The sequence below is a fragment of the Nerophis ophidion genome, linkage group LG08 (genome assembly GCF_033978795.1).
Source record: "Nerophis ophidion isolate RoL-2023_Sa linkage group LG08, RoL_Noph_v1.0, whole genome shotgun sequence".
NCBI lineage: Eukaryota > Metazoa > Chordata > Actinopteri > Syngnathiformes > Syngnathidae > Nerophis > Nerophis ophidion.
Window position 1 is genome coordinate 7,468,892 of NC_084618.1, and position 12,500 is coordinate 7,481,391.

The 12,500-nt window shown below is 37.7% G+C and overlaps 1 protein-coding gene across 2 annotated transcripts in view; it reads left to right on the plus strand.

Annotated features, from left to right (window-relative positions):
* Positions 1-9,185, plus strand: part of hpdl (4-hydroxyphenylpyruvate dioxygenase-like) — a 19,361-nt gene extending 10,176 nt beyond the window's left edge. Inside the window, exon 6 of one of the 2 annotated variants that reach the window (XM_061907575.1) lies at positions 9,104-9,185. In XM_061907575.1, coding sequence (XP_061763559.1) covers positions 9,104-9,155 — 52 coding nt within the window. In that variant the 3' untranslated portion in view covers positions 9,156-9,185. Of the gene's footprint in view, positions 1,593-9,103 lie in introns of those variants that run through there. The other variant, XM_061907576.1, reaches the window with a different exon arrangement.
* Positions 9,186-12,500: the final 3,315 nt, after the last annotated feature.

The following is a 12,500-nucleotide window of genomic DNA, read 5'->3' on the forward strand; positions in this document are numbered from 1 at the left end:
CGGGTTGGGGAGGAGACCCTGCCCCAAGTGGAGGAGTTCAAGTACCTCGGAGTCTTGTTCACGAGTGAGGGAAGAGTGGATCGTGGATGCGGACGCTGTATCGATCCGTTGTGGTGAAGAAGGGGCTGAACCGGAAGGCAAAGCTCTCAATTTACCGGTTGATCTACGTTCCCATCCTCACCTATGGTCACAAACTCAGGGTTATGACCGAAAGGACAAGATCACGGGTACCAGCGTCCGAAATAAGCTTCCTCCACCGGGTGGCGGGGCTCTCCCTTAGATATAGGGTGAGAAGCTCTAAGGGCTCAAAGTAAATCCGCTGTTCCTCCTCATTGAGAGGAGCCAGATGAGGTGGTTCGGGCATCTGGTCAGGATGCCACCCGAACGCCTCCATAGGGAGGTGTTTAGGGCACGTCCAACCGGTAGGAGGCCACGGGGAAGACCCAGGACACGTTGGGAAGACTATGTCTCCCCCGGCTGGCCTGGGAACGCTTTGGGATCCCCCGGGAAGAGCTGGACGAAGTGGCTGGGGAGAGAAAAGTTTAGGCTTCCCTGCTTAGGCTGCTGCCCCTGCAACCCGACCTCGGATAAGCGGAAGAAAATGGATGGATGGAATTGATTTACCACGGAGTCTTGTTCACGAGTGAGGGAAGACTGGATCGTGGATGCGGACGTTGTATCGATCCGTTGTGGTGAAGAAGGAGCTGAACCGGAAGGTAAAAGCTCTCAATTTACCGGTTGATCTACGTTCCCATCCTCACCTATGGTCACAAACTCTGGGTTATGACCGAAAGGACAAAATCACGGGTACAAGCGTCCGAAATAAGTTTCCTCCACCGGGTGGTGGTGCTCTCCCTTAGAGATAGGGTGAGAAGCTCTGCCATCCGGGAGGAACTCAAAGTAAATCCGCTGTTCCTCCTCATTGAGAGGAACCAGATGAGGTGGTTCGGGCATCTGGTCAGGATGCCACTCGAACGCTTCTATAGGGAGGTGTTTAGGGCACGTCCAACCGGTAGGAGGCCAAGAGGAAGACCCAGGACACGTTGGGAAGACTTTGTCTCCGGGCTGGCCTGGGAACGCTTTGGGATCCCCCGGGAAGAGCTGGACGAAGTGGCTGGGGAGAGAAAAGTTTAGGCTTCCCTGCTTAGGCTGCTGCCCCTGCAACCCGACCTCGGATAAGCGGAAGAAGATGGATGGAATTGATTTACGTGGACCCCCGACTTAAACAAGTTAAAAAACGTATTCGGGTGTTTCCATTTAGTGGTCAATTGTACTAAATATGTACTCTACTGTGCACTCCACTAATAAAAGTTTCAATCAATCAATCAAAGGCAGTAGATAATAAAATGTGGGTATCAGGGTCCCTTTTTCTTCCTTGGAGTGACATGGAAAACTGATGAAATATGGCCATGGTGTTGTTGTTGTTTTTTTAGTTGTAGTTACGTTGTAATCAAGCATATGGCTTGTTTTTGAATGTAATGACCTCTCATGCGTGTGAACTATTGAATGCATCGGCACTGAGACATGGTATAAAATGGCATTTCCTCCAAGATGGAATGGGTTAACTGCAATAAAGTTGAGAACTACTGTAACAGGAGTCCTTCCTCTAGCCATCTGTCTGTGGGCAGTATAAACCCACAGATGGCATTCTGCACTGGGGGTCTCCATAGCTGGAAAAACACTTCTTTTATTCTCTCTCCCCCCCCCACACACACACTTTTTACCCATAAAGTGCTGTTTGAGGAATATAAAAGTCCCAAGAAATGCTCAAAAAAAGTAGAAGTAGACTTACCTAGGTAGACACTGCTCCCTGTGGGCTAGGCAAACACATTGCATGTCAACTTTGCTGCTCTGTCGTGTTTTCTTCAGTCTTCTACTTCCAGCCAAAAGGCTGCCTGCACAAATCCTGCAGGCAACCGTCTTCACGCCCAGGCTGGCTGCTCCTTCTAGGAAGATTAGTGGCACATAACAGATGTTAGGGCTTGATTAACAATAGTGTCTGCCAGGGGTGAGCCCACCCGGCTGAGTCTCACACACACACACACACACACACACTGGTTATCATTCGGAATGGGGACCAAGTTTTTGATCATGACTTGTGGGGACCACCCTTTCTACAGGTTGTGGAGGCATAAAAAAAAAAAAAGAAGAGGTAAAATGGCTACTGCCCAGTTAGCTCATACACGTCTTTAAATCTCTGGATTGATGAATGTGCTGTTCATACTTACTGGGGACCCTGGGGAAAAAAAAGAGTTAATATGGTTCATGGGGACCAAATTCTAATAATTTGTTCATAATTCACACACATTTGTACGAGATTACTGAGGACCATTTAAAAGAAAGAAAAAAAAAGTTCTTTTTAAATATAACATGATACTCAGAATACAAGCCTGGGCACTTAATTTGACTCGGGGGCCACATTTAGAGAATTTTTTTTAAATCTATTTTTAGGAACACTAATAAGTAGAAGCATTTAAGTCTCACCTTAAAACTCATTTGTATACTCTAGCCTTTAAATAGACTCCCTTTTTAGACCAGTTGATCTGCCGTTTCTTTTCTTTTTCTTCTATGTCCCACTCTCCCTTGTGGAGGGGGTCCAGTCCGATCCGGTGGCCATGTACCGCTTGCCTGTGTATCGGCTGGGGACATCTCTGTGCTGCTGATCGGCCTCCGCTTGGGATGGTTTCCTGCTGGCTCCGCTGTGAACGGGACTCTCGCTGCTGTGTTGGATCCGCTTTGGACTGGACTCTCGCGACTGTGTTGGATCCATTATGGATTGAACTTTCACAGTATCATGTTGGACCCGCTCGACATCCATTGCTTTCCTCCTCTCCAAGGTTCTCATAGTCATCATTGTCACCGACCTCCCACTTGGTGTGAGTTTTCCTTGCCCTTATGTGGGCCTACCGAGGATGTCGTAGTGGTTTGTGCAGCCCTTTGAGACACTAGTGATTTAGGGCTATATAAGTAAACATTGATTGATTGATTGATTGATTTCCCTCTCTTCTTCTTCTTCCGTGACTCTTTTCTCCTCAGCTCTTAGCAGCTCTTCTTTTTCTTGTCTTATAATTATCCCCTCTTCCTCCTTTCTTACCTTTTCTTAATTTCTTTTCCTCTCTTCTTCCTTTCTCCCCTTTTCCTCAGCTAGTCTTTCCCGCTCTTCTTCTTCTTGTCTTCTCATCCTCCCCATCTTTTTCCTTTCTCACCTTTTCTTCAGTTCTTCTCCTGTCTTCTTCAGCTAGTCTTTTTCGCTCTTCTTTTTCTTTACACACACACACCTGGTCCGCCAGCGCCTGCAGAGGTCGGCATTGCTGTTGGTTGCTTGCCGCGAGGCCACAGGGGATCGTCCTCCCCCGCCTCCGGTGGTCCAGCCAGGTTGGGTGCCAAATGTGACAGTCTCACGCTGTCATGCGGGTTCCATGCACCACCCAGGAAAGACATTCTTGATCAGGTTTGACTTGCTTTATTTTTCAATCAAGCTTGTCTGCAGGTCGCGTCACTTTTCACCTCCTCCTCCACTGCTCGCTCTCCGGTCGCTTTTCAGTTTATACCAAAATGGATACATGGATGATACAGCAGAGGATTGGGGGAATGTCCTGTGGTCAGATGAAACCAAAATAGAACTTTCTGGTTTAAACTCAACTCGTTGTGTTTGGAGGAAGAAGAATACTGAGTTGCATCCCAAGAACACCATACCTACTGTGAAGCATGGGGGTGGAAACATCATGCTTTGGGGCTGTTTTTCTGCTAAGGGGACAGGACGATTGATCCGTGTTAAGGAAAGAATGAATGGGGCCATGTATCGTGAGATTCTGAGCCAAAACCTCCTTCCATCAGTGACAGCTTTGAATGGTTGACCAAATACTTATTTTCCACCATAATTTACAAATAAATTCTTTAAAATTCCTGGATATTTTTTTTCACATTCTGTCTCTCACAGTTGAAGTGTACCTATGATGAAAATTACAGACCTCTGTCATCATTTTAAGTGGGAGAACTTGCACAAATCGGTGGCTGACTAAATACTTTTTTGCCCAACTGTATGTAGAAGGATGGAAAATTCTGAATGTGAATCATACTTTAAGGTAATGCTGTATGAAAATGTCAGCCTAAGGAACACTAAACCAGATTTTGTTTTTGGAAAAATATATAAGTTTTAACTAAGGATGGATACCATACAGATCCTATCATTTAAAAAGGTTTCCCTTTAGGGGACCTGTTTTTTGGTCCCCATACCATCAGAGGTCCCCTAAAGGTAAACAGAGCGATGTCCCCATTAAGTCAGCATTGGCAGAACACACACACACACACACACACACACACACACACACACACACACACAAAGAGCACACTGTACATGAATGATGTGGAGATAGGCACTTGTGTTGAATATAAATAACATGGTCGGGGGCTCCCCTATTTCCCTCAAAAATTATTTTAGGGGGTGCATTTTGTGGCGTGGGTGACCATAAATAAAACTGAAGTCAACAGGTTTGGAAAGTAAGAATGTTCTCAATGCATTTTTTTTTTAAACTTTGAAAACCCCTGTGCTTTATTTTATTTATTTAATCAATTAATTATTATTATTATTATTTTTTTTTAAAATCATTTTATGTTTTGAAGTGGAAATATGGAAAAATTAACAACAAATGCTGTTGTGTGAACAAGGGTCAGTTGTTATAAGTTTATACCGGGGGTCCTGAAATTACAGCCAGATATGGTCCGCCAGTGTCCAAAATCCAGGCCGCAGAAAGTCCCAAGTATTTATTTTTTTAAATTTTTGAAATATTATTTCTTTAAAATGTCCTTTCTAATCCATTTTCTAGCGCTTGTTACACTCAGGGTCTCCTAGCCGCTGCTCAGGCAAATCATATTGTCTAAATATCCGGCTTATTAGTGATTCCTAGAGTTCAAAAAAAGTCTGCGGGCTATAGAGCGTTTTCCGTTCGGGCTCCAGTACTCTGGAATGCCCTCCCGGTAACAGTTCGAGATGCTACCTCAGTAGAAGCATTTAAGTCTCATCTTAAAACTCATCTGTATACTCTAGCCTTTAAATAGACCTCCTTTTTAGACCAGTTGATCTGCCGCTTCTTTTCTTTCTCCTATGTCCCCCCCTCCCTTGTGGAGGGGGTCCGGTCCGATGACCATGGATGAAGTACTGACTGTCCAGAGTCGAGACCCAGGATGGACCGCTCGTCGGGACCCAGGATGGACCGCTCGCCTGTATCGGTTGGGGACATCTCTACGCTGCTGATCCGCTTGAGATGGTTTCCTATGGACGGGACTCTCACTGCTGTCTTGGAGCCACTATGGATTGAACTTTCACAGTATCATGTTAGACCCGCTCGACATCCATTGCTTTCGGTCCCCTAGAGGGGGGGGGGGTTGCCCACATCTGAGGTCCTCTCCAAGGTTTCTCATAGTCAGCATTGTCACTGGCGTCCCACTGGATGTGAATTCTCCCTGCCCACTGGGTGTGAGTTTTCCTTGCCCTTTTGTGGGTTCTTCCGAGGATGTTGTAGTCGTAATGATTTGTGCAGTCCTTTGAGACATTTGTGATTTGGGGCTATATAAATAAACATTGATTGATTGATTGAAAAATGCATTTTCCGATTTGGGGCTATATAAATAAACATTGATTGATTGATTGAAAAATGCATTTTCCCATCGATAACATGATAATATATATATGTATATATATGTACATACATAATGGGCCCTGCGATGAGGTGGCGACTTGTCCAGGGTGTACCCCGCCTTCCGCCCGATTGTAGCTGAGATAGGCGCCAGTGCCCCCCGCGACTCCAAAAGGGAATAAGCGGTAGAAAAATGGATGGATGGATATATACATAGTGTGTATGTATATGTGTATATATTTATGGATATATATGTGGAAATATTTATGTATATGTATATATATATATGTGTGTGTGTGTGTGTGCATAGACGTATGTATGTATGTATATATGTGTGTATGTATACGTATGTGTCACAACATGGCTTGGGCGTGGATTGTTTCTTCGACGCAGATGAGAATCAGCACAAGCGAGGCGTGGACATGAGTAAATGGTTGTTTATTTAAACATTATAATAAAAAAATAAACAAACTAAGGGGCGCTCACAAGGAGGTACAGACACTTGGCTATGAACAAACAAAAGACTAGCGTAAATGCTGCAAACTACAAACATGAAACAAAAACACTTGCTCGATTGGCATGAATAATAATAAGCTATAAACAAAACTAGCACAATGGCATAAATACAAAAACTATGGAGGATGGCATGAAGGAGGTGCAGCATGGGTAGCGTGTGTGCGAGTGTGAAGATCCCAGGACGAAGACAAGAAGAAGAGTGACTTAAATAGCTATGATCATTAGTGAAAACAGGTGTGAGGCTGAGAACAGGGACGTGACAGGTGAAAACTAATGGGTTGGCATGGAAACAAACAAAACCAGGAAGTGCAAAACGTGACTGAATGTCCAAAATCAAAACATAACATGACAAAACAAAACATGGTCCATAGGTGTGACAGTATGTATATATATGTATGTATGTATGTATGTATGTGTATATATAATGTATGTATGTATATATATATGTACGTAAGTGTGTGTATATATATATATATATATGTATATATGTATATTTATGTATGTATATGTTTTTATTTATGTATCTGTGTGTATATATATATAATGTATGTATGTATATATATAATGTATGTATATATGTATCTGTGTGTATATATATATATATATAATGCAATGTGTATATATATATATATAATGTATGTATATATGTATCTGTGTGTATATATATATATAAATATATATATGTATATATATATATATGTGTATATATATATGTATATATATATATGTATATATGTATATATATATATATGTATATATGTATATATATATATATATATATATATATATATATATATATATATATATATATATATATATATACAGCCTGGCCTTTGCCCAATTGTTTTAGACCAATTCGGCCCCAGAGTCAAAAAGTTTGGGGTCCCCTGGTTTATACTATTTTCTGCTCCTTTTCATTCATAATTTAATTTGATGTTCGGGAGATTGTTTTTGGGGGGAGACTTTAAATGGTGAATTAAAAATAAAATGAATAAAAATTAACTGGTGAACATGCCTTATCACTATCATGTTTTAAACTCCATTGTTAAAAAGACGTTTATCCTTTTTGATCAAAGAAAAAAAGAAAAATCTGCACAAATGTGTTTCGGTTTTGTGAGTCGAAGTGAGTTACTGTTACCCAATATTTTGTTTTTGTTTGGTTTTATTTTCTTGGGTCTGATGGGTTAGGTCGGTGCCAACATTTTTTATAGTTTAAATAAGGATTGTTTTTTATTTTTTTATTTTCAGGGAAATTGATGCAGTTTAAAACATTCTGTCGCAGACTAATACAAAATGTTCAATTATATTCTCTATATTTCTTCTTTGTTTAATGTTAGTAAGGATTCAAAGTTGTGCAAAAGTCTACTTGTAACATTTTTACAGACAAATGGTGTCTCGATACAGACATTGTAGCCTTGACCATGGGCCGATACCGATATCGATCCGATACGGCGTTTGCATAAATAATACATACCTTTACTATTTTGTAGTGCGGAATGTAAGAAAAGGCTTGATTAAGTGAAATGAGTCAAACTGAGAGGAATATTAGACATGAAAAACACTAACCTATTTATTATTAACCATCTTGAATGGACTTATGTTTGTCCTGAAGTTGAAGTTGGTTGTTTTTTTTTACGCATGTTTCTCATTAAATTAAGAAGATGATGCAGTAAGTTTAATGATGCGGACACGTTTGTTACTGGATACTTTATTTGTGAGTAATATGCAACTATACTATTACACTTATTTCCTATAGTTGACCATGTTTATCTTTTTGTAGATGTCTCGACTAAAATAGAAGAAAAGACCAACCTTGCGCGCTTCCATCCATTCATTTTCTACTGCTTGTCCCTTTCGGGGTAGCTGGAGCTTAGTTGTAAATAGAACTGCTCGTATCAGAGCGCTTATATTAGATATTTTAGCTGTTTGTTGACATCATGGGACATGGATCTTATGAACAGTTGTGTTCCCAGCATTGACCCCTGGGGTGCACCACAAAATGTATTTATACATGTTTTTTTCTTATGGATTGAAACAAAATTATTCGTGCACGTTCCTACATGCACCTGAAAAAAGTGCAATGTTGTTACAACTTTCTGACAGGTGTAAGAGTTGAGCGTCTGGTCATTTTTTTACAGTTGTTTATTACATGACATGACAACATTCTAACACAATGCAGTTAGAGATATGCCAAAGGTCACTTCCTGGACATCTGTCTGTTATAAAAGATGTGTGTTTTCCCTCCCTTTATGACAACAGGTCGTCGTTATTGGGAATTACTCTGGGGTTTTTTGAAAGATAAATCCTTCCCTAGATCACGTCGGTGTATCAAGTTACACTGGTGTATGTTCTCTGTGTGTGTTCTTGTATTTCTACCCTTCTTGAGACATCAACACGGAAAAGTAGCTTCCATATGAGGAGGTGTGAACAAGTTAGGACATAAATCATGGTCCCGATATGGAAAAACCATTGCATCTAATTGAGAGCCAAATACTATAGTCTCTGAACATTGCTCCAAAGTCATGATTTGTTTGTTGATTTAATGTGCGTACAAAAGTAAACATTGACAGGTGCAAAGGCAGCAATATGTGATAAAACAAGACGGGAGCTGTTTCTGTAACATTGCAATATTTTGCTGTGAAGTTATTATTTTTTATGCAAAATTATTACTTTTTTATGCAAAATTATTACTTTTTTATGCAAAATTATTACTTTTTTATGCAAAATTATTACTTTTTAATGCAAAATGGTGACTTTTTATTTTTATTTTTTTTATTTATTTTATTTTATTTATTTATTTATTTATTTTTTTCATTTTTTTTCCCCCCTTGGCCTCAGTCTGCACCCCCTCTCCAGGGCCCAGGTTAAGACCGATTTTTTTAAATTTTATTTTAATCTTCTATTTTTTTCTCCCCCCCTTGTTTACCTGTATCTCATCTTTTTTTTGTAAGGGGCGCTGGAAGCCGGCAGACCCGTCAGCGATCCTGTTCTGTCTCCCTTTAATGTTTGTCTGATCTTGAATGGGATTGTGCTGAAAATTGTAATTTTCCTGAAGGAACTCTCCTGACGGAATAAATAAAGTACTATCTAATCTAATCTAATCTAATCATTTGTCATATACAATTCTGACTTTTACCACAATATTGCCAATTTTTTTGTTGTCCTTGTAAAATAGTGATATTTTTGGAGTAAAATTATGACTTTTGTCATAAATTTGCCAAGTAAAATTCAGACTATCATTAAAACATTGCCAAAATTTTAAGATTTTCTTGTAAAATTGCAACTTTTTTTGAGTAAAACTCCAACTTTTATCATAATATTGCACAAATGTTCAGTTTTTCTTGTAAAATTTGGACTTGCGTTGAGTAAAATGACGACTTTTATTATAACTGCCCAAATTCTAAGTTTTTCTTGTGAAATTCCAACTCATTTTTCACAACAAGCTTTATAATATTTGCATAGTATGTATATATTATTAATGTTGTAAATAAAAATCTTTATATATCTAGAAAAGGTGGTTCTAAAGAGGTAGGCATTTTCTTCGGATGTCTCAAAAAGGTAAGAAATACAAGAATGTGTGTGTGTGTATTCTTGTATTTCTACCCTTCTTGAGACATCAACAAGGAAAAGTAGCTTCCATATGAGGAGGTGTGAACAAGTTGGGACATAAATCACGGTCCCAATACGGAATAAACATTGCATCTAATAGAGAACCAAATACTAGAGTCTGTGAACATTGCTCCAAAGTCATGATTTTTTTGTTGATTTAATTCGCATACAAAAGTAAACATTGACAAGTGCAAAGGCAGCAATATGTGATAAAATTATTACTTTTTAATGCAAAATTATTACTTTTTAATGCAAAATGGTGACATTTGTCATATACAATTCTGACTTTAATCACAATATTGTCAATTTTTTGTTGTCTTTGTAAAATAGTGATATTTTGGAGTAAAATTATGACTTTTGCCCTAAATTTGCCAAGTAAAATTTAGACTATCATTAAAACATTGCTAAAATTTTAAGATTTTCTTGGAAAATTGCAACTTTTTTTGAGTAAAACTCCAACTTTTATCAAAATATTGCACAAATGTTCAGTTTTTCTTGTAAAATTTGGACTTGCGTTGAGTAAAATGACAACTTTTATTATAATACTGTCCAATTTCTACGTTTTTCTTGTGAAATTCCAACTCATTTTTCACAAGCTTTATAATATTTGCATAGTATGTATATATTATTAATGTTGTAAATAAAAATCTTTATATATCTAGAAAAGGTGGTTCTAAAGAGATAGGCATTTTCTTCGGATGTCTCAAAAAGGTAAGAAATACAAGAATGTGTGTGTGTGTGTTCTTGTATTTCTACCCTTCTTGAGACATCAACAAAGAAAAGTAGCTTCCATATGAGGAGGTGTGAACAAGTTAGGACATAAATCATGGTCCCAATACGGAATAAACATTGCATCTAATAGAGAACCAAATACTAGAGTCTGTGAACATTGCTCCAAAGTCATGATTTTGTTGTTGATTTAATGTGCATACAAAAGTAAACATTGACAGGTGCAAAGGCAGCAATATGTGATAAAATTGTTACTTTTTAATGCAAAATGGTGATATTTGTCATAAACAATTCAGACTTTTATCACAATATTGCCATTTTTTTTGTTGTCCTTGTAAAATAGTGATATTTTTGGAGTAAAATGATGACTTTTGTCATAAATTTGCCAAGTAAAATTCTGATTATCATTAAAACATTGCCAAAATTTTAAGATTTTCTTGTAAAATTGCAACTTTTATCGAGTAAAACTCCAACTTTTATCATAATATTGCACAAATGTTCAGTTTTTCTTGTAAAATTTGGACTTGCGCTGAGTAAAATGACGACTTTTATTATAACCGCCCAATTTCCAAGTTTTTCTTGTGAAATTCCAACTCATTTTTCACAACAAGCTTTATAATATTTGCATAGTATGTATATATTATTAATGTTGTAAATAAAAATCTTTATATATCTAGAAAAGGTGGTTCTAAAGAGATAGGCATTTTCTTCGGATGTCTCAAAAAGGTAAGAAATACAAGAATGTGTGTGTGTGTGTTCTTGTATTTCCACCCTTCTTGAGACATCAACACGGAAAAGTAGCTTCCATATGAGGAGGTGTGAACAAGTTAGGACATAAATCATGGTCCCAATACGGAATAAACATTACATCTAATAGAGAGCCAAATACTAGAGTCTGTGAACATTGCTCCAAAGTCATGATTTTTTTGTTGATTTAATGTGCATACAAAAGTAAACATTGACAGGTGCAAAGGCAGCAATATGTGATAAAATTATTACTTTTTAATGCAAAATTATTTATTTTTAATGCAAAATGGTGACATTTGTCATATACAATTCTGACTTTTATTTCAATATTGCCAATTTTTTTTGTTGTAGTGATATTTTTGGAGTAAAATGATGACTTTTGTCCTAAATTTGCCAAGTAAAATTCAGACTATCATTAAAACATTGCCAAAATTTTAAGATTTTCATGTAAAATTGCAACTTTTATTGAGTAAAACTCCAACTTTTATCATAATATTGCACAAATGTTCAGTTTTTCTTGTAAAATTTGGACTTGCGTTGAGTAAAATGACGACTTTTATTATAACACTGCCCAATTTCTAAGTTTTTCTTGTGAAATTCCAACTCATTTTTCACAACAAGCTTTATAATATTTGCATAGTATGTATATATTATTAATGTTGTAAATAAAAATCTTTATATATCTAGAAAAGGTGGTCCTAAAGAGATAGGCATTTTCTTCGGATGTCTCAAAAAGGTAAGAAATACAAGAATGTGTGTGTGTGTGTTCTTGTATTTCTACCCTTCTTGAGACATCAACAAGGAAAAGTAGCTTCCATATGAGGAGGTGTGAACTAGTAAGGACATAAATCATGGTCCCAATACGGAATACACATTGCATCTAATAGAGAACCAAATACTAGAGTCTGTGAACATTGCTCCAAAGTCATGATTTTTTTGTTGATTTAATGTGCATACAAAAGTAAACATTGACAGGTGCAAAGGCAGCAATATGTGATCAAATTATTACTTTTTAATGCAAAATTATTACTTTTTAATGCAAAATGGTGACATTTGTCATATACAATTCTGACTTTTATCACAACATTGCCAATTTTTTGTTGTCTTTGTAAAATTATGACTTTTGCCCTAAATTTGCCAAGTAAAATTCAGACTATTATTAAAATATTGCCAAATGTTCAGTTTTTCTTGTAAAATTTGGACTTGCGTTGAGTAAAACGACGACTTTTATTATAACTGCCCAATTTCCAAGTTTTTCTTGTG